The following is a 21318-nucleotide window of genomic DNA, read 5'->3' on the forward strand; positions in this document are numbered from 1 at the left end:
TATGATGTCTGACCATCATCCACTCCAGCAGAAAGAATCTATCTCGTGAAATGCAATGATTCCCGAATTTAGATAAAAGAAAAATCCCATTTTTCACCCTTAAATACCACACCATGTTCATTGCTCTCACATAATTCACTAATAAATCTATACCCGCTAATGATCTATATCCGTCATTGTTCGTTCACATCCACTCACAATTTCACTCTGGTATCTCTCTGAATTATTTTCTATACTCTCAACTGTCAAATTACTCAAATCCTAATCAATTAAAACCCAGTCTTCAAGCACTCTGCTATTTTCTGTCAAAGACTGAATACTTTGAATTAATAACTCACGTCAATTCATTTTATCTTATTATTATAATTTTAATCTTACTAAATACAACCCGTTAAGAAAACCGTGGTGCAACCGGCTATTTTTTTTTATTGTTTATTTTATTTTTAGGATTAAAATAAAATAAAAGACCCAACAAAAAGAGAGCCGGACCCTCCACTGCTTCCCCTCTCTTTTATCTTTCGGTATCCGTACAATTCTATGGGACCTACTCCAACTACTCCACCTTCATCTTCTTCACCCTCCAGACTTATCCGAAGCAACTCAGAGCTTTAATTGCATTTCTTGAAGCCCTTTTCGAAGAGCATGGAAACATCATGTTAGATGCAGTGGAAAACTTTTCACACCCACCTGTTAAAGAAAAAACAGTTGCCAGTTTCTCAGCCAATGTGACTTTTGACTCTAAAAAGTTAAAGGCCATCTCTAGTGAGATAGAATTGATTTTTTTTTCTCGAATATTTGTTGTGAACTGAAGAACTTGTAGAACTGGATATTTGTTTCCAGCTTTCACTGGAAAATTGAATTGACAATTCAAAATTGAATTGATAATTCAGACAATTAATTTCATTTTATAGCGTTTGGTTGCTCAATGGTGATAGTATGTTTATCCGTAAGTGGTTCCTATGATTTTGTCAATGTAACATATTTATTTTCTTTTGTATGGTTCGCATTTCTAGATTATTTTAGTCGAGATTTATGAACTTTTACTTCGAATCTGAACAGACATCGAGAGAAAGATTGACTGAGCAAGAGAGAGAACGAAATAAGACGGTGAAAATTTTTTTTTTCTTATGCAACCGGTTATGCGGGAGTTCCCCAATCAATTGTAAATAGAATTTTTCTTACAATTTTTTAAATTTTTATATAAAATATAATAAATATTTCAGTCTTTTTAAATTTTAAAATAATAATAATATTAAAAAATAATATTTTATTTAATTCATCTAAAACTATTTTTCAAAAAAAATCGTACGACTTTGTTAACGCCCATCATGCCAAACCCATCTAATGAACAAAAACATTCAGGCAGAATCAAGAAAATAAAGTATCAAAGCCATAACCAAATACAATTAAATTATATAGATTTGAGCAAAAACATCAATTCAAACCCTGAGATGCCCATCAAGTAACGCTAATTTCAAACGGTATCACAGGGAGTTAAGCACAAAGCACCGCAAAATCACAAAATGGACAACGATAGAGACCTCACTCTAAGCGTGCTGCTTCTGCTGAGATTCCAATGGGATCGATAGCTCCTTCGGCCTTCGTCTTCGGCCACTTTCGTCTTCAAATTCTTTATCCGCACCGGCACAGCTAAGAAAGTCTTGTTCTTGCTGATGAGCTTGCTTTTCTCCAATTGCACAACGTCGCCAACCTTGAACTGGTTATCTGGGTCATGAGCCTGGTACTTCTTCTTCTTCCTGATCCGCCTTTTGTACTTCGGGTGAGGCGCTACTCGCACCACTTGCACAGCCACAGTCTTGTCGTTGGTGGCACAAACGACTTTACCCTGAATCGATTTCATGGCTTTAACGGAAGGGAGGAAGGTGCGCGATTGTGAGGTTGGTGGGGTGTTGGAAGAAGTGAGTTTGGAGAGGAGGGAGAGAGGAGAGCAGCCATGGAGAAACGGAGAAGAGAGCTTGACAGTGTGTAAGGGAGGGAGTTGGATGAGTGTGGCCGTGAGAGGCATTGAATCGGGTCAGAGTTTGGCAGGGGATAAGGAGCCGGAGTTGTTTCCTCGAGATATCGAATTTCGTAAGCGGATTGGATCGTAACGTATGTACGCATACAGATTAATTACGGAAAATTAAGATTGTTAGTAAAAAAACAATATTTATAGATTAAAATAATACGAAATTCATATTCAAGAGTATAAATTAAATGTTATATAATTTATTTTTTATATTTTTAATTATTATTATTGGTGCGGCATAATCCTAGGCCATTGCTCGGAAAAACAAGCAAAGGTTGGGCAAGTAACCCGATGCTTCATAAATGTAATTAATTTCACCACTCAGATGAAGTCTAAGTAACACGACATTAATTACACTGTTGTGGGGGAAAAAAAAAAAACACGTACACTACACTGAAATTGAAGCCTTTCCTTCACAACTCCTTCCTTTTTTTTTTTTTTTTTTAAAAGGACAGTACTCTAATTTTATTAAAGAAGCACTCACTTATAGCGGAAAAAAATCGTGGTTACAAACCAAAAGCCTGGGGGTTACATATATTCAAAAAAGACCAAAATCCAGGCATTAAAAACCCTAGACATCAAATTGAAAAGAAAATACATAAAACTCAGGACAAATAACTTAAAAAACCACTTGCAAGAAAAGGTCAGCTCAAACGGATAATAAAATAGTAAAGAAAGACAGCTGCAATAAGAAAATACCTCACTATGATAGACGTAAGTTGGGAAGACCAATTATATCCATGTGCAGAAGACCTCTTAACTTACCAGGCAAAGTACCTCGATCCTCAAACCAATCCATATTCAAACCTTCAGCTCCAAGTTTAGCAAGGAAATCAGCAACGACATTACTTTCACGAAATACATGACTCACTCTATAATCTAGACAAACTTGAAGCTCGTCCCAATAATCCTCAAGATACCAAAGGTTACAATTTTCCTTTTTAATCCAGTTAACCAGAATTTGAGTGTCTATCTCTATATCCACCCAAAAGAATCCAAGTTGGCAACATCTCCAGACACCTTCCAGCAAACTTTTCAGTTCAACAAAATTATTAGAGCCCTGACCTAAGGAAACAGAAAAAGCCACATACATCTTACAATTTCCTTCACAACTCCTATAGCGCGCTGCTCTTGCTTTTGCAAACAAATGATCTAGCAGCTCCGTTAGGTTTCATTTGGAATATAAACTCATCTCAACTCATTTCAACTTATCATTATAATTTTTTTAAATTTTAATACAAAATATAATAAACAATTCAATTTTTTCAAATCTCAAAATAATAATAATATTAAAAAAATAATATTCTAACAATATTCTATCATCTCAATTTAACTCAACTCAATATCTAAACGCAGCCTTAATCTCTCTATAAATCATGTGTTCTATATATCCTCAAACATATGCTTTGATGTACTACATGAATTACCCCATCCCTAACCTCCAATACCTGTCAATTAACCACCACTTGTGAATCGAATTCAGGCTCAACTTCTAGTAAGTACAGCAACTATAAATTAATATACTTTCTCTAGTAGCTTTAACCTGATGATCTTCCATTGTGTCTTGTGGATTAAATTTTGTTTCTCGAACAATGAAAAGCTAAGCTGCAACTAACTTCAGATGGGACTGGAAATTCATGTTATGGTGTCAGATTCAGGTTATGTGAAGTCGCGTTGAGTTAGGCTTCGTTTGGTAAGTAAATTTATCTCAACGTATTATTATAATTTTTTTAAATTTTAATATAAAATATAATAAATAATTTAATTTTTTCAAATTTTAAAATAATAATAATATTAAAAAATAATATTTTAATAATATTTTATTATCTCAATTCAACTAAACTCAGTTCAACATTTAAACGCAACCTATTCCTATTAATTATTAAACAAGTCAATTTCTTTTACAACATTTTGAGGGTCGTGACAATCATGATCAATCTTGAATGCATGTGTTGATGTCATGTTTTGCAAGTTTTGGTAAATCCATGCAAAAGTGTAGCGATGTGAATTATTTAGAGCTCCCGGCGATATTTCGGTGCGGTTATACGGTGGTGTTTCGTACGTCCATGAAGGTGAATAGAAAATAAGTGTTATGAAAGTAAAAAGAGATGAACAGTAAGATTTACATGGTTCGACAATATATTTACATTCACAGAAGTTTGAGGAGAGAAGTCTCTAATATAATATATCTGTTTACAATCACTTATAGATCCTCATATCTAAATATATAGAGAAGGTTGAAACTCTTCCTCAATATATATTTCTATCGATTTCCTATTGATACGTGTTCTTGCATTCATCCTAAAATCTCTCTTTATGCTATTTGGGCATCTCCTTTTATAGGCTTGCCTGATCTCTTACTGTATATGCCAACATGCCTTGAGTTAACAAATCTCCCTTGCATGAATCCTTTATCTGCTCCCTCTTGTCCCCTACCTCCCTCTGACATTTACAGCCATATCTCTCTTTTATGTCTCTTCTTATTTCTTCCTAGTCTCCCTTTTTATGTTTAGTGCGAGCTTGGTGGGCTGGCCCAACTTATGGACTATGGTCATTTTTCCCACACACAGCATGGATTACGCATAAGTTCATCTCCTAACCAATTTAGTAAAGCATGCCATAACTTTATATTGGACTCGTGTAAACTCCCAATAACGTAATCGCAACTAGCATTAATTACTGACTACACGAATTTCTAGATTCCTTAGGATGAAACCGTCTATAAAAGGTTCTACCTTCCATATATATATATGGTCCCGGACAGAGACCAGCTCAAACTTTAATCTTGTTGTGGGGGTAGAATTCCGAAGAACAATGGGGTTTCCATTGGCTTTGTTTTTGTGCACTTTGGGTTGCTTCTCTGCAAGTACTGCAATTGACGGGATCAGTGGAATACTTGATCTGCACTTTTATAAAAATAGTTGTCCTGATGGTGAGATGATTGTCAGAGAGCACGTTACAAGTAGTATGCTCACAGATCCTTCCAGTGCTGCACCTCTTTTAAGACTGGCTTTCCATGACTGTCAAGTTGATGTGATCTCTCTCTCTCTCTCTCTCTCTCTCTCGGGGTGTGCGTGTGTTCGGTGGCTTTCGGATATTACTCATCATATGCTGTATTAATAGTCTTTTATATCATCAACGGTTTCCATGTTCATAGAAACTAACACTTTGCAGGGTTGTGATGGCTCAATTCTTCTCAAGGAATCATCAAACAGCTTGGAAATTGAAGCACAGTCTCAGAAGAATTTTGGAATAAGAAAGCTCGACATCATGAACAACATAAAAAGTTCTCTTGAGGAAGTCTGTCCTCAAACTGTATCTTGTGCTGATATTATACAGTTGGCTGCAAGGGACTCTATTAACCTGGTAACTTAGTTTGGTTCGTTTTCTAATATTGCTTAATTTTCCGGTTCTTGAAGTGAGTTTGATATGTAAAAGACACCAATAAGTGTCATGGTAATTTATTGGCAATTGGAAATCTGTTGCCTTGAAGGTTAGAGAGGTAATCCAACAAGGATTTAGATGATGGTTTAATTTGATATGCTTTCTTAAAGAAAATAACACAATTATGTACAAGTTTGATGTAGTCATTAGTCGATGCATGCTAATATATGCTACTGATTCACGTACGGAATCTAAGAAGTTATATTTGATTTCATTTGTTGTATTTGAACCTCGACTTTGATTGCAAATTTACTACTTTAGTCACCATTATAGATGCCAATTAATGGTTATTTAGCCAAAATTCGAGACTCATTTGCATGATAGCGTTTTACAGGCAGGAGGACCATTTATCGAGGTTTTAACTGGAAGAAGAGATTCTGTTTCTGCAAGCAAGAAGAGAGCTGAAAATCAGCTTCCGGCTTCTAACATATCGGTTAATGAGTTTGCTAAGATCTTCCATGAAAAGAACATTAATCTACAAGAAGGAGTTGCATTAATTGGTATGATAGCCTTTCATTTCTTCGACTTCTCTATAGACATGCTTATACATTCAGCTTATACACAGAGAGAGAGAGAGAGAGAGAGAGAGAGAGAGAGCCATTGCGTACGTGGGCTTAGCATGATTTAAGCATGGAAATTAACCTAATAAACCAAAAATAAAATTAATTATATGAAACTAATTATATTAGACATCAGAACTTCATAGTGCTGAGTGTCTTCATATCAAGTGATGCAAGCAATACTGTGATGATGAAGAAATGGGCTGTCATAAAAGAGTCCAAAATAAATGTAGCTTTTTGCAGTAACCCTTACATATTAACTCCCATAAACACGAAACCATCATATACCAGTACTATGTGTCATAAGTATGCATGTTAATGGTACTGCGCGCATCTGTTTGTTTGGTTGCAGGAGCTCATACTCTAGGCATAGGGCACTGCCGGAACTTTGAGGAGCGACTTAGGCCAGTAAGTGATCCCACGTTGTCACCGACCTTCTCGTTGCTACTGCAAACAGTTTGCAGCGATCCTTCTTTGTCCGATGTTGCATTTGCCCAAAATGATGCCACTGCATTCATCTTTGACAATCACTACTTCATTGATATCCAAAATGGGAGAGGACTACTCAAGATTGATTCTGAGATTGCTACAGATCCAAGGACAATGCCACACGTAATTGCGTTTGGAAAGGACATGCAGCAGTTCTTCCATATGTTTACATCTGGGTTTCTGAAGCTCTCAAGCCACAAGGTTTTAGTTGGAGAAGGGGGAGAGATTAGGAGGGATTGTAGCGTCAAAAATAGCTAGATCTAGCCCTGGTACCTGAGTACTTAGCCCGAGAATAGCCCATCTATTTGGTTTTCCTCGTCTTTTCCTTATTTGTTTCTCCACTTTGTGATATCTTATCAGATAGCAAAGAATGATGTTCAATGGTTCAATACAGCAAATTTTCTCCCCTTCATTTTAATTTTTACGGTACTGACTTAACTTACTTAACAAGGTAAATTAATCACGAAGATCATGCTGGTGTTAACGTTTTCAAACATCATTAACGCTGGACTCGACGTCATGAAGGCCCAATCCAAGAGAGTCAAACGGATATGATCCAAACTCAGTTCAATAACTCACGAACCATCTGATAGAATAACCGTCTGCGAACGTCCCAAAGAATGACATACAAATTGAAAGTCAAAAGTGAAAATGGCATAATGCCATTAACTCCAGATAAACGTTTGAGCAAGAAAGTTCATTAAAAAAAAAAAAAAATGATTACGATTCATTTTACTTATTTATATCTTGTCGTGTCTTTTTTTTTTTTTCCCTTGTGCAAACTAAACTGTGGCCTATAATTCAGAGGGATCATGAATGGATAGGCTTATCCAGCTCTCATCCAAATGGCAACACCTAAATGAGGATCCATATCCTCTCAAGAACACCCAGTTGGCCACGTGGCACGCCAACATCCGTAAAAAAGATCAAAAACCCCAAAAATCCCTTCCCTCTGTCCAAACTGTACAGAGAAAAAAGCTAGTCAGTTAATCTCTGAAGCAAAAGGCCATGGCTTCTCTAGCAACTTTAGCTGCTGTTCAACCAGCCACCATCAAAGGCCTTGGTGGCAGCTCCCTGACTGGAACAAAGCTCTATGTCAAGCCCACTCGCCAGAGCCTGAGAACCAAAAGCTTCAGGTACTGATATTCAGCTGCCAGAAAATGGTATTTTTCAGCCATATTTGGCTAAGACTAACCTTACATTGAGCTTGCTTCTTGTTGTTGTTGGTATTTGATTAGGGCGGGTGCGGTGGTGGCAAAGTATGGTGACAAGAGCGTCTACTTTGACTTGGAAGACTTGGGGAACACCACTGGACAATGGGATTTGTATGGCTCAGATGCCCCTTCACCTTACAACCCTCTTCAGGTTTGTGACGCTCGTATGCTTTCATTAAATAACGCTACGATAGTATTTCAGATATTCCAGAAAAAATTTCTAGGAAAAATAGGGCCAAGCATCGTGCCAAAGAAACTTTAAGAAACAACTTCGGGTGCTTTCATTGAGAGTCGAACTCAAGACCTCCCGCTTACTAAACGGGTGCTCTAACCAACTGAGCTATGAAAGCTCTGTGCGGACGGTTTCTAGTTACAGAGTTTTTGTCCTGTATTCATGGAATCATATGAGGATTGATGCTTGTTTTTACAAAATAAAAAATAAAAATTGAAATATAAAACAAAGCTGAGTACTATTAACAGCTAGGTCGCTTTTTTAGGCTATTTGTGATATCTCACATGATAAGGATAATGGTAAGTGCTGTATAGGATCTCACATTGTTTGAAAATGAGAAGTTATTGCTCTTTATAAGGTTCTAATAAAGTTTCAATTGTATCATTGATTAGTCCTTTTAGAATATAGACCATGCGATTTAGGTCTTCTATTGGGACGTTATATCATTGGATTGAGTTATCTGAAGCTAATATTGTGAATTCAGCTACGGCTATATATGGAATATTAGCATTTGGTTCAATGCATGAAGTTTCGTTTAACTTGTAACATGTCTTAACCTTTGTCCAAACATTGTTGAGTTACACGTCTTATTCTCTTGTACGGGGAATTGCAGAGCAAGTTCTTTGAGACATTTGCAGCTCCATTCACCAAGAGGGGTTTATTGCTCAAATTCTTGATATTGGGAGGTGGTTCCACCCTTGCTTACTTCAGTGCCACTGCTTCGGGTGACATCCTACCAATTGTGAAGGGCCCACAACTTCCACCGAAGCCTGGCCCGCGTGGCAAGCTCTAATTTGCTTTCAAGCTTTCCATAATTGTATTTTAACTTCTTTTGATTTTGGATATTGTAAGTATGACTAAAGCCTACCTAAGATCCTTCATCAACTATCTATTTGAAATGCTAATCGGCGCATTGGTTTTATGTCTCAGTCTACATTGTTTGACTTTGATACTTTAGTCAATTTGATTTGCTGTCATTACTATATAATTTGAATGAAGGGAATATCTAAAAGCTAATTAGGGATGAATGGCTTTGGGGTGATGGTATTTTTGGTACAGAGATGTGGTAAAAATATAGAGAAGTAGAGGAGAACTTCAACCAAAATACTTGTTGATTGATTCTAATGTTCTACGGATTACAAATGGAGAAGTACATTATATAAACAACATTGAAAATTACAGAGCATTAATAATCATGTTGTCCCAAGATGCACGATAACAGAGTTTCACTATAATATTAAAAGACTAATAATAGACTTCATTGAAAAATTGCATCATAAATAGGCGTTAGCTTCAATACTCCTCCTTGATGCATTTTTCTGATACTCCAAGTTTGAGCCTTAACATCCGGAATTTGTCTCTTGGAAGTGCCTTTGTGAAAATATCAGCAACTTGTTCTTCAGGCTTGCCAAACTTCAGCTTCACATCTCCTTTTGCTTCTACTTCCCTCAAGTAATGATACTTGATTGCAATATGTTTAGTTCTGCTATGAAAGACAGGATTCTTTGCCATAGATATTGCTGATTTGTTATCACAATAAATTACAATTGGTAGCTGCTGTTTTGCACCCATATCTTCAAGAATGTTACTCAACCAAATAGCTTGATTTGTAGCTCCAGCAGCAGCCACATACTCTGCTTCGGCTGTGGATTGTGCTACAGATTCTTGCTTCTTTAATCCCCATGAAAACACACCAGTTCCAAGATTAAAACAGTACCCGGATGTGCTTCTCATATCATCCATAGAACCAGCCCAATCACTATCAGTAAAACCAGTCAAAGTTGAATGAGAACTTGGTTTATACCAAATGCCGAAATCTTTTGTGCCTTGAATGTATCTCAGCACTCTTTTAGTAGCTCCAAAATGGATTTGACTTGGACATTGCATGAATCTTGAGAGAAGACTAGTTGCATACATGATGTCAGGCCGAGTGGAAGCCAAGTAAAGTAAACTTCCAATTAAACTCCTATATGCTGCTGCATCGGCTTCTTTTGCACCATCTTCCTTCTTCAATCTCTCATTTGCTATCAAAGGAGTAGCTACTGATTTGCATTCAGCCATATTGAACTTGTTGAGCAAATCAAGAGCATATTTCCTTTGTGAAATGAAAATGCCTCCTTCTTGATATACTTCCATTCCAAGGAAGTAGTGCATTAGTCCCATATCACTCATTTCAAATGTTTTCATCATCTCTTGTTTGAATGATTCAATCATGACCAAATTATTTCCTGTTATAATTAAATCATCAACATAAAGTGAGACAATGAGCAAACTTTTACCTTTGAGTTGGACATAAAGTGTAGGTTCACTAACACTTCTCTTGAAGCCATGATCATAAAAATAGCCATCTATTTTGCTATACCAAGCTTGGGGTGCTTGTTTAAGCCCATAGAGAGCATTTTTCAACTTAAATACTTTCCCTTCTTCCATCATAAAGCCTTCGGGTTGCTGAACATACACTTCCTCCTCATGTTCTCTATTAAGAAAAGCTGATTTTACATCAAGTTGTGAGATCTTCCAACTTCTTTGAGCTGCAAGTGCAACTACTATTCTGATGGTGTCCAACCTAGCTATGGGTGCATAGGTTTCATTGAAATCTATCCCAGCCTGTTGTGAATAGCCCTTTGCAACCAATCTTTCTTTACACTTGTTTAAAGAACCATCTGGGTTGAGCTTTGTTTTGTACACCCACTTAACTCCGATAACATCCTTGCTGTCAGGATATGCAACCAGCTCCCATGTATTGTTTTTCTCAATCATTCTAATCTCCTCCTTCATTGCATCCACCCAAACTTGTTCTTTAGAAGCTGCTGCATAATTTTCAGGCTCTATGGAAGTGAAGTTGCAAGATTCATAGATCTCGTTCAATGCCCTGAATCTTCTTGGAGAAGTCTCGGGTGATGAAAATGCTGAACTTCTAGAGTTGTTGTCACTTCCTGAAACTGAGAATGGTGATGAAGGTTGATCATTTGGAGCTGATGTTTCTAGCCTCTCCACAACTTGCTCGATAACTGGAACATGAAGAGTCATATCCGGTTCATGCTTTTCTTCCCATTTCTAGGTTGAATGCTCATCAAATTGAACATCTCTACCTGTGACCAGCTGCTGAGTTTTGAGATTGAAGATCCGGTATCCCTTGGATTGAGAGCTATACCCAAGAAAAATCCCTTTCTCTGACTTTTCTTCAAGTTTGTCTCTTTTGTTCAGGTACATGAATGTAACACAAACATCCAAATACTTTGAAGTGACTAATAGTTGGCTTGTCCACTCCATGCTTCGATTGGAGTCATATCCTTCACTGCCTTTGTGGGGCATCTATTTAGCACATCTACTGCTGTATTAACAGCCTCAGCCCAGAATTTTTTTGGAATGCCCTTTGCCATTAGCATGGACCTAGCGATCTCCATAATAGTCATATTCTTCCTTTCCGAGACTCCATTTTGTTGTGGAGTGTAGGCAACTGTCAGTTGGTGTTCCAACCCTTCTTGGCAAAATTTATCAAACTTACTTGAGTTTAATTCACCCCCTCTATCACTTCTCAAAATCTTCATCTTTCGACCACTTTGATTTTCAACCAGCAATTTGAAGTTTTTGAAAACACTAAAAGCCTCTGATTTTTCTTTGAGAAAGTAAACCCAAGTCATTCTTGAAAAATCATCAATGAAGAGCATAAAGTACCTGTTTTGGCTTTGAGAGAGTGTCCTCATGGGACCACACAGATCAGTATGCACTAGCTGAAGTACTGATTTTGCTCTCCAAGCTTCTCCTGATGGAATGGCTGCCTATGTTGCTTTTCCATCATTCACCCGTCACAAGTAGGCATGTTTTGGTCCAGCAAAGGCATATCTCTTATCATATTCTTCTGATTTAACATCCTTAAAGCATTTAGGTTGTAATGACCAAACCTTTGATGCCAAAGAGTTGTTTCATCAGATTTGACCATCATTGCTCTTGGGTACTGTCAAGTAATGGGAAAATTTCTCCCATTTCCCATTTTAACTTCTGCCACTACTTGGTTGTTTTTCTTCAAATCAAGAATGACACATAGCTCTCCCTCAAAGTGAAGTGAGTAGCCGTTTTGCATCATTTGCCCAACACTTAGCAAACTTTGATCAAGGCTAGGAACATGAAGAACATCTTTTATGAATCTAGTCCCTCTCTTGGTTTCCATGGCAATCGTACCTTTACTACTTGCCTCCACCAAATCTCCATTTCCAAGCTTCACTTCAACACATACAGATTTATCGATTTGAGAAAATAAGCTCCCATCTGGTTTCATATGGTTGCTGCACCCGCTGTCTAAAAACCACTCTCTTCTTTGCTTGGCTGCAACATGACAAGCATAGAACAACTGCTCTTCCTTGTCCTCGGTGAAATTTGCTTGCTAATTTTTGTTCTTGAATCGGCAATCTTTCTCCTCATGCCCAAACTTTCTACAATTTGAACATTATGGCTTGCCCCGGTGGTAACAATCTTTCTCCAAATGATTAGTCTTCTTGCAAACACCACAAGGTGAAAATTCTCCCTTCTTCTTTTGAGAATTTTCTCATTCTTTTGCTGTGCTCTTGAACTTTTTCTTGAATTCCTTTTGCTTTTGATTCTTTAGACTAACTTTGGATTGAAATGCATTTTCCAAAGACACCTCATTCCTTCTGCCATTCCGTTGTTCATGAGTATAAAGTGAGCCCATTAACTCGGTGACAGAAACCGAAGAGAGATCTTTAACTTCTTCAATGGCAGCCACCACATGTTCATATTTTTCAGTCAAGCTTATGAGGATTTTCTGAACAATCCTTTCATCTGAAATATTTTCATTATAAGCCCTCATTTGATTCACTACTTCAATGACTCTAGAGCAATACTCCTTGATATTTTCAGATTCTTTCATTTTGAGATTTTCAAGTTCCCTTCTTAGCCCTTGAAGTTTAATAATTTTAACTTTGGTATTACCTTGAAATTCTTGTTGCAGGATCTCCCAAGCTTGCTGGGAAGAAGAAGCCCTCATCAACCTCGGAAAGATGGACTCACTCACAGCCTGCTGTAGAATAAACAAGGCTTTTGCATCCCTTTGCTTATCAAACTTGACTCGGTTAAGATCAGAAGCTCCTTCAGACGTGCCTTCAACAACTGAAGACTAAAGAGACTCCATTTTCAACGACATCCCACAGATCAAGAGATAGAAAAAGAGTTTTTATTTTTATGCTCCAATAGTCATAGTTTTCACCAGAAAAAATGGGAAGAGTTGCAGATGAACCAGGCGCAGCCATCATATCCCAAAGAGACCGAAAGCTGCTCTGATACCAACTGATGGTATTTTTGGTACAGAGATGTGATAAAAATATAGAGAAGTAGAGGAGAACTTTAACCAAAATACTTGTTGATTGATTCTAATGTTCTACGGATTACAGATGGAGAAGTACATTATATAAACAACATTGAAAATTACAGAGCATTAATAATCATGCTGTCCCAAGATGCACGATAACAGAGTTTCACTATAATATTAAAAGACTAATAATAGACTTCATTGAAAAAATGCATCATAAATAGGCTTTAGCTTCAATATGGGGTCCCCAAGAGCTTGAGACAACTTGGTTAGTGTTTTGAACAGAATACTTATCCTTGACATCTTCCTTTTAACTTCTTTGATCGATAAAAGCAAATGCCGCAAGCTTCTTTTTTGAGCCTGCTCTGTTACACTTGACCAGCAAGCAGCCATATTTCTACAACCCTGACCTGCTGTGCCTAAATTGATGCACCATGCTGATCATTCTTCTTTTAAGATGTCACAAACAGTCAGGAAATTACGATTCCGAGTCAGTCCAATGGCCATTGTTAGTAGTTGAACAATCTTTGCGATGTTTCTTGAAGTGATTCATGATGTTATGATGCTAATCGGAACAACAATAGAAGCTGCTTTCTTCTGTTGTCAAATAGTATATTGTCGACGCTCTAGGGTCAGTTCCATGAAAAAGCATAAAATCAGAATTATTAGAAGTGCTCCAAACCCTGTCAGTTAGGAGAACGGAAGTACTGGTACAGTTACACACGGATGAGAATTATCGTACGCTAGCTGAGATAAAGTCACCTATTCATGTTAAGTAGATAGCTGTAGACTACAATGCCACTTTTCTTGTGCGGGAAAACAATGGTGTGAAAAAAAAAATTCTTCAAGCCCTGTTAGTTTTCCTTCTTCCCTATTTACAAAAGGAACAGAACCAAACATGTAATAAAAACTCAGAGATTGCTCCACAAGGTTCTGAAAATCTATATCTCGAGGCCAGGCTATCTCACTCAGTGTATTTCTTTTCCTTTCATGCTCTCTCTCTCTGATGTGTGGTAATCATATTTTTCTCACTTTCGTCTTCTCCCGCTAATGCTGTCAATGGCGTGCTGTTGGACTTCTCAAGATAAGAAACCCCCTTGTTCGTCGCTATGTTGGCTACTTTCTACGTATCTCTGGATACTTCATCTGAATATTCTATTGGAACCTTTGACTCTGCATCCCCTTTATCCAGACCCCAACCCATGACATCCGACAGTGTCATGGGCGCCTCCTCTTTGTTCACTTCTTGGACTGGAAACATATCTGTCCCTGTGGTATGTGGGGAATCTATTAAAGGGATCCTTCCACATGCGGCATGTGATGGATTTTGAGTGATGTAATCAGCATAGAGTACGTCCTCAATACGTGACAAAACTGTGAAGGCCAAGCTTTCCAGTATTCTTGAATAACTCTCGAGGACAGCCTGCCCAACATCCTGCGAAGCCAAGAAGAATTTCTTATACAAATTTTCATAGAATATGAAATTAAAAAGTTGTGGGAATGTGTCATGGGCACGATCCTTTTTACTTGGAAGCATTTGACAATGGGCAGAACACATGAAATGATTATTTTTTTTCATAGTTTTCATAATCATATCTACTGGTAAGGCGATCACTGAAAGTGCCTCTGCAAAAGGCCATAGAAATTACTGAAAAAAGGTCCGATACGTGACTTCACGATTAGCAAAAATTGCATCAATGACTCATTGGATTGTGTATAAATACTAATTGGCATGGCGACAAGCGGAATGTTTTTGTACCCGGTTGTATTGGATTTTGCTAATATCTAGTGCAGATTGAGGAGTCCCGGGAAACTGATGCTTGAGGAGAAGTAAAATGGTCTCAGCTCTCTCTTCAAAGAGCTCTCTCTTCTCCAAGCTCACAGCTGAACCCCAACCAGATTTCCCATCTTTTTGGTTCATCTTCCTCTTCCAAATCACTATGGAAGCCTCGATTCTGTTCTTCAGGTCTATGATTTTGTGCTCCGATGACAAGTCCATGGTGGAGAGAAACTGTCCAGGATCAAAGAATTCTATTGTAATGTTCTTATAGATCGAGTCCCCAAGGCTTGCTCGACCATTCTTCCGTAGTACCCCAGCCCCCAAAAAAGGAAGAAACCAAAAGTGATAAGGGAACGGAACAAGCTGGCACTACAATTGCATGGAATATTTGTATGAGACTTGTTCATTCATTCCTTACCTTTGGCAGGGATTCAATGTAGTTTTCTGGGATTTCGATTTCTGATAGAACTTGAGCATTTATGGCCATGGCTGCTTTAAGCACTTGGTTAACGCAATCTTTCTGATACTGTAAAAATTTCCTAGACATTTCAGATAGACCCTCTTTGGGAACTTGAGGAGTAGGTAGCCACCATTTATCGTCTTTCCTCTTTGCTTTCCCTTTATCTGACTCGTCATCATCTCTCGACACATAATAGAACTCATTTGGGCCTTTGAAATTATCTAGACAATCCTACAGACAGTATTCACGTGTTAGATAAAATCAGCCCCTATAATTTTGTGAAACATTAAGCATGAAAAGTTTGCGTCTTTACAATAAGCATTGCATCAAGCTTACGCAAGGCGGGGATGTTCATGAGTAGATCAGTTCTTTGCCTGGTCACCATTATCTGTTAAATCGTAAAACATAAACACTTATCAGGATATCGAGAGAGAGAGAGAGAGAGAGAGAGAGAGAGAGAGAGAGAGAGTTACCTCCATATCGACTCCATCTTTGGATTTTTGTTGAGATGCAACAAATTCGACAATGTACTCGGTGACACACAGGAGCCAATCGATTTCTTTTCTCCACCTTACTTTTCTTTCTGCAGACATAGGCTCTAGGCGCCATTGTTCACCAAAAACAGAAGCTGCATGCATTGCAATTGAAATTTGTTCAGCATTCTCTCTTTATTTCTTTTTATTTCTTTCGAAAAGAAAACCGAAAAAAATACTTATCGTCCTAATTTAAACTCTATTTTCACTATTAGTATGTACCAAAATTAAATAATACTTTCTCTTTCTTGAGCAAATTAAAAAGCTTCTTAAATAATCAGTCGACACCTGTGGGTGCAAAAGAGGGTACTAGATCTCATGAACAATACCAGCAAGGTTGGTGACGGCATTAGACAATGCCAAAGCTGATGAAACACCTTTTCCTCCACCAGACATATCCTCACCCAAAAGCAATTTAGCAAACCTTTCTTTCAGCAGTTCTATTTCTGAATCAAATCCGAACAAGAATAACAGATTCATTTTATTATTGGTAAGAAAAAACGAATTAGAATTAATTAGAATCAATTTCACATCTTCAGGGGAAAAAAACGAACGAAGATTTTACTCCAATTTTTTTGTTAATGATGAATGATTGAAATGAATTTTTTGCATTGGAAACTTTTAAATGTAGAATGTAATTCGATGGGAAAAAAACAAACAAACAAACGCGACTTGCCTGAGGCAGCTTGCTTGTCTTTGGCTTCTTTGGCTGCAGCAACTTCGTCTTTGCTCAACCGCAAACCAGAAACTTTATTTTTTCTATTGAATGCAAAACCAATTTGTTGTCTCTCCAATGGCTTATCATTTAGAGGTCTCAACCCTTGAGTTCTGATCATCTTTATCCAATTATCATCGGCACGTTCTAATGAGGAACCAGTACTATCAAAGCTCATGCTCTTTGCATGCCGCCCTGCGTTCTCATGCATCCCTCCAAACTGGTACACTGATCTAGACCTGTAATTCTCTTCTTCTTCTTCGATCCCCCGATCCATTTTCAGTTTTCTCATGAAAACTTTCGCAGAGTGAACGAGGTAGAACACATGGGAGTTGTCCGACCTCTTGGGAGGGGTGGGAGAGGGAGTTATTTTGTCTATGCTTTCTGTTACGAGAGAGAGAGAGAGAGAGAGAGAGAGATGGAAAAAGTAGTACGTAAAAAAACCCAACTCCCAAATGATCAAGGAAGATACTTTTTTTTTTTTGGTGGAATTTGTGTGTCCGATAATAACTTTGACGTGATTTCTTTGATGGTTGTGTATGTTAGTTTTTACTTTTTCTGATTTTAGGTTGCTGGAACGTGGGGTGCATGCTTTGAGAAAGCTGCATGGGAAATGGCCCGGTTAAGATAAATTCATGATGTTTTTCTTTTTTGGTACGAGTGAATTGGATGGTTGAGGTTTTTATTTGAAGGTGTCAAACGGAGCTAGAATCCAGGGAAAGACTCCCCCTGTACGGCCACAATTGAGAACAAAAACAGTATCTTCTGTGTAACCCACGTTTCTTTTCTCTCTTTCTAACTTCCAATTATGATATAATTAGAAGCTTTAAGGACTACTAAACAAGAACAACAAATTAAATAACCATATTAATTAAGTTCTTCTCTAATTTACTTTAATTTGCAGCAAGATATTTTGGTCTAACAGTACACAACTGCTTTAGGGTGCGTTTAGATATTTAGAATATCTCCATATATTTGTAGATAGTAGCAAAATTATTTAATTTAAGATGGTTTATTCGATTTTGAAAAATGAGTGAAAAAAAATTGAATAAAAATATTATAAAGTTAAAAAATTATTTGAATAAAATAATTTATTAATATTATTTTTGTTTCAAAATTTAAAAAAATATTATTATTTTTTGTGTTTTATTTGGGAGTTAGGAAAAATTGTAATAATTAGGTAATAATTAGATAAAAAAATTTAAAAATTTGACATTGAAAAATGTTATGTGTTTGAGTGATGTTTGTGAAAAAAATATCCATCTAAGAATATTTGAGAATATTTTAGAACAATAATGTTATAAGTGGACACTTAGAATTTTAACCTATCGCGAGCATAAAAAAAGAAATTCCATACCATTAGTCTGATTCCTTACATTTTCTTATTTCTATTTTTTTTAAAAGTAATGAAATAGTTTGAGTTATGATATTTTATGAGATTTTGAAAAATGATAGAGAAAAAAATAAAATATTATAAAAATAAAACATTGTTAGCGGGAGAGGTGTTTGCATCCCTTTCGGGATGGGCATTACCTGGAGGCCTACCAGTCAGCCCACGAAGCACATGAGGAAAAAGAAAGCCCAAGGCCTACGTGGGAAACTGGACGACGTGGAGAGGATGGACATCACTTGCCCTGACACCCCCTGCAGGCACACATCATGACAGGGTCATGCTGCATTTAAAGAGCAGATACGAGATATAGACGGAGATCACGACGATGCCTCTTGTCCCTAGGGGTTTAACGGGTCTGGTTTTGTCCAATTTTGGACAAAATCTAAGATCAAACCTGTAACACCGATTTTACATTTTGTAAAACCGATTATGCATCAGTTACCCCTTAAACTGGTACTTTTAGTTTTACCGTTTTGGTCCGGTTTGGTCTGATTTGTCGATTTTAATAGTAATTATATAGTCTATAATAATTTATATAGTTGTTTTATGTTTATATATAGACTTAAAGTGGATTAGTGGATTACTAATACTATTATGTATTTATCAAATATTCAAATGAATATGTTGAGAGTTTATTAGGCCATAAAATGTAATTAATATTTTTTTTGTTATTAACAAAATATGATCAAACAAATTACAAATGTTCATATTTAAGATTAAGATCTTATGTTGTAAATTATAATATAAAATTATTTCATATATGATATCAAAAATTCATATATAATTATATATATAAATTATATATACATAAAATATTTTATATAATATTCAAAACATAAAATATTATTTCATATAATATTCTAGGGCATTTAATATTCCGCAACATGTTGTGGTCCCTTGAGGAGCCGGACTTGATCTTCATTGGCACCAAGAAAGTATTTTGAATTTGAATTAAAATAGCCGACATAATAGTCTCCCAAGAGACTTTTTCGATTTTCCATAGAGATCTTACAACGAAACACCCATAAACCCTAAATAATCAGGCTTGGAATAATTCAATGCACTATCTCCATCTGAGTAGAACTTTTGGCTTTCGACCACCATAGAGAAGCACGATCAAAAATACTTTGCCCACTTCTATATCTAACCTCTAACCTCTTAGAGAAAAATTTCTAATTTTTTTCCACCAGAAAACCAGTTCCAAATAAATACTCTTCTGTTTCAATAGCACCTCTATCTACACATCAATAACAACGAGATGCTAGGAAAATACCGAGTTTATTAATATTCCCATCAACAAGTAGTGCATGATTCCAGAATTTCCAGACAATATAAGAAACTTTGCTAGAAAGACCTCTAAACCAGGTCCACTTTACCCAATGCGGCTGTGTCGAGATAAGATGTAAAATATGCATGCTCCATTCATCGTGAACTGAATATTAGACGAAGGAGCCCAAATGAAAATGTTTGGACCCTGTTTTAGCCACACATTTGCCTGGAGAATTTCATTACATATCTCTTCTCGAACCAAAACTGACAGGCGAGGGATATTCCAACCAACTGGAAAAAGTAAATCACAAATCTGAAGCAAAGGAGACTCATTTACTTGAATTCTATCAGCAAGCACACCAGATGGGAGCCAAGGTTCAAACCAAAAGTTTACTTTACCTTCCCTTATTTTCCATAGACCATGTTTAAAAAGCAACAGTACTCTATCAATCACACTCCTCCAAAAAGAAGAACCACGAGGATATTGAGAAGCTTCCAAAGGAGACATGCTCATCAAATAACGGCTTTTAAAAAAATTTGCCCAAAGAGAATCATTCCCAATCAACTTCCAAGCAAACTTTAACAAGAGTGAGTCCTGCACTTCTTTAAGATATCTCACCTTGAAGCCACCTTCAAGAATCGGCCTGCAAACTTTTCTCTAAGAAACCCAAGCTCATTTTTTCCTCCATCCTTGGACCCCTATAAAAATTCTAACAGAATCCGTTGAATATTACTAAACACCATCTGCGGAATTTTCAGCACCGAGAGAACATGAATCGGTATGCTATTAAGAACATGCTTCAGTAGAACTAATCTTCTACCAGAAGAAAGAAGATTTATTTTCCATCCTGCAACTTTTTTCTAGATTTTCTCAACAATCGGCTTCAACATAGATACAATAAGTCTACCAGTATGCAACAGAACACCAAGGTAGGTACAAGGAAACTTACTCTCAATAAAAACCAAAAATCTGTAACAACTTATGCTTCCTCGCATAGTTTATTTTGTTAGAACAAAACAAACTTGATTTTTCTACATTCATCATTTGACTTGACACAGCTTCATATAATTTCAAAATTTTTAATAACCCTTGCATGGAACGAGTGTCTCCTATAAGAAAAAGCAACAAATCATCCTCATAAAGAAGATGTGAAATCCTTAAACAAGAAGCTAACAAGTGATAGGGTTTAATAGTACCCAAAACAAATTGTGACTCCAATAATCTAGAAAGGATATATTATGATAAAATAAACAGATAAGGAGAAAGATGATCACCTTGTCTAATACCACGTGAAGTTTTGAAGAAACTCTTAGAAATTTCATTCAACATAATTGAAAAGAAAGGAGAGGAAATACACTGAAGAATGAGGTCACACCATCTTGGGGAAAAGCCGAACCCCTTCAACACTCGAAGGAGAAACCACTAATTCACCCGATCATACGCCTTTTCCATATCAATCTTACAAATCACATTTCCTCCACGAACTTTTTTATCCAACCCAACCACCAATTCTTGAGCAATGGAAATATTCTAAAAACTACTACAATTACTTAAGAAAGCTGATTGTGCAGGAGAGATAAACTTACTTCAGATAGGAGACATCTGATTCACCATAATTTTTGAGAAAATCTTATACACCACAATGCACAAGCTAATAGGCCGAAATTTAGTGAAACTTTCCGGTTTCTCCACTTTTGGAATAAGAACAAGATTAATAGCACCATCAAAAGTGGGCAAAGGAAAACCATCAAAGAACTCCATCTCTGTCTTCCACACATTAATCTGAACAATACTCCAAGCCACTTTAAAAATAACTGCCGAAAAACCATTAGGACTAGGACAACTATTATCCAGAATGGAATCAAGCGCCTCT

General features: G+C 36.8%; 2 protein-coding genes, 1 non-coding gene and 2 pseudogenes across 3 annotated transcripts; 2 read left to right on the plus strand and 3 right to left on the minus strand.

The window, feature by feature from the left end:
• Positions 1-1377: 1377 nt before the first annotated feature.
• LOC121261497 lies at positions 1378-2139 on the minus strand (annotated as a pseudogene).
• A 2629-nt stretch (positions 2140-4768) lies between these two features.
• On the plus strand, positions 4769-7604 carry LOC121260220 (peroxidase 29-like). The gene is made up of 4 exons (XM_041162059.1): positions 4769-5062; positions 5204-5395; positions 5808-5973; positions 6386-7604. The coding sequence occupies exons 1-4, from the start codon at positions 4844-4846 to the stop codon at positions 6778-6780; spliced, it is 972 nt and encodes a 323-aa protein (XP_041017993.1). The 5' UTR covers positions 4769-4843; the 3' UTR covers positions 6781-7604.
• LOC121261627 (photosystem I reaction center subunit VI-2, chloroplastic) lies at positions 7522-8890 on the plus strand. Its single transcript, XM_041164091.1, has 3 exons — positions 7522-7658; positions 7761-7887; positions 8582-8890. The coding sequence occupies exons 1-3, from the start codon at positions 7531-7533 to the stop codon at positions 8759-8761; spliced, it is 435 nt and encodes a 144-aa protein (XP_041020025.1). The 5' UTR covers positions 7522-7530; the 3' UTR covers positions 8762-8890.
• TRNAT-AGU lies at positions 8013-8086 on the minus strand. Its single transcript has one exon. It is a non-coding gene; the product is annotated as a tRNA-Thr (tRNA).
• A 3624-nt stretch (positions 8891-12514) lies between the features above and the next one.
• LOC121247805 lies at positions 12515-17238 on the minus strand (annotated as a pseudogene).
• Positions 17239-21318: the final 4080 nt, after the last annotated feature.

This window comes from Juglans microcarpa x Juglans regia, chromosome 1D (genome assembly GCF_004785595.1).
Source record: "Juglans microcarpa x Juglans regia isolate MS1-56 chromosome 1D, Jm3101_v1.0, whole genome shotgun sequence".
Taxonomy (NCBI): Eukaryota; Viridiplantae; Streptophyta; class Magnoliopsida; order Fagales; family Juglandaceae; genus Juglans; species Juglans microcarpa x Juglans regia.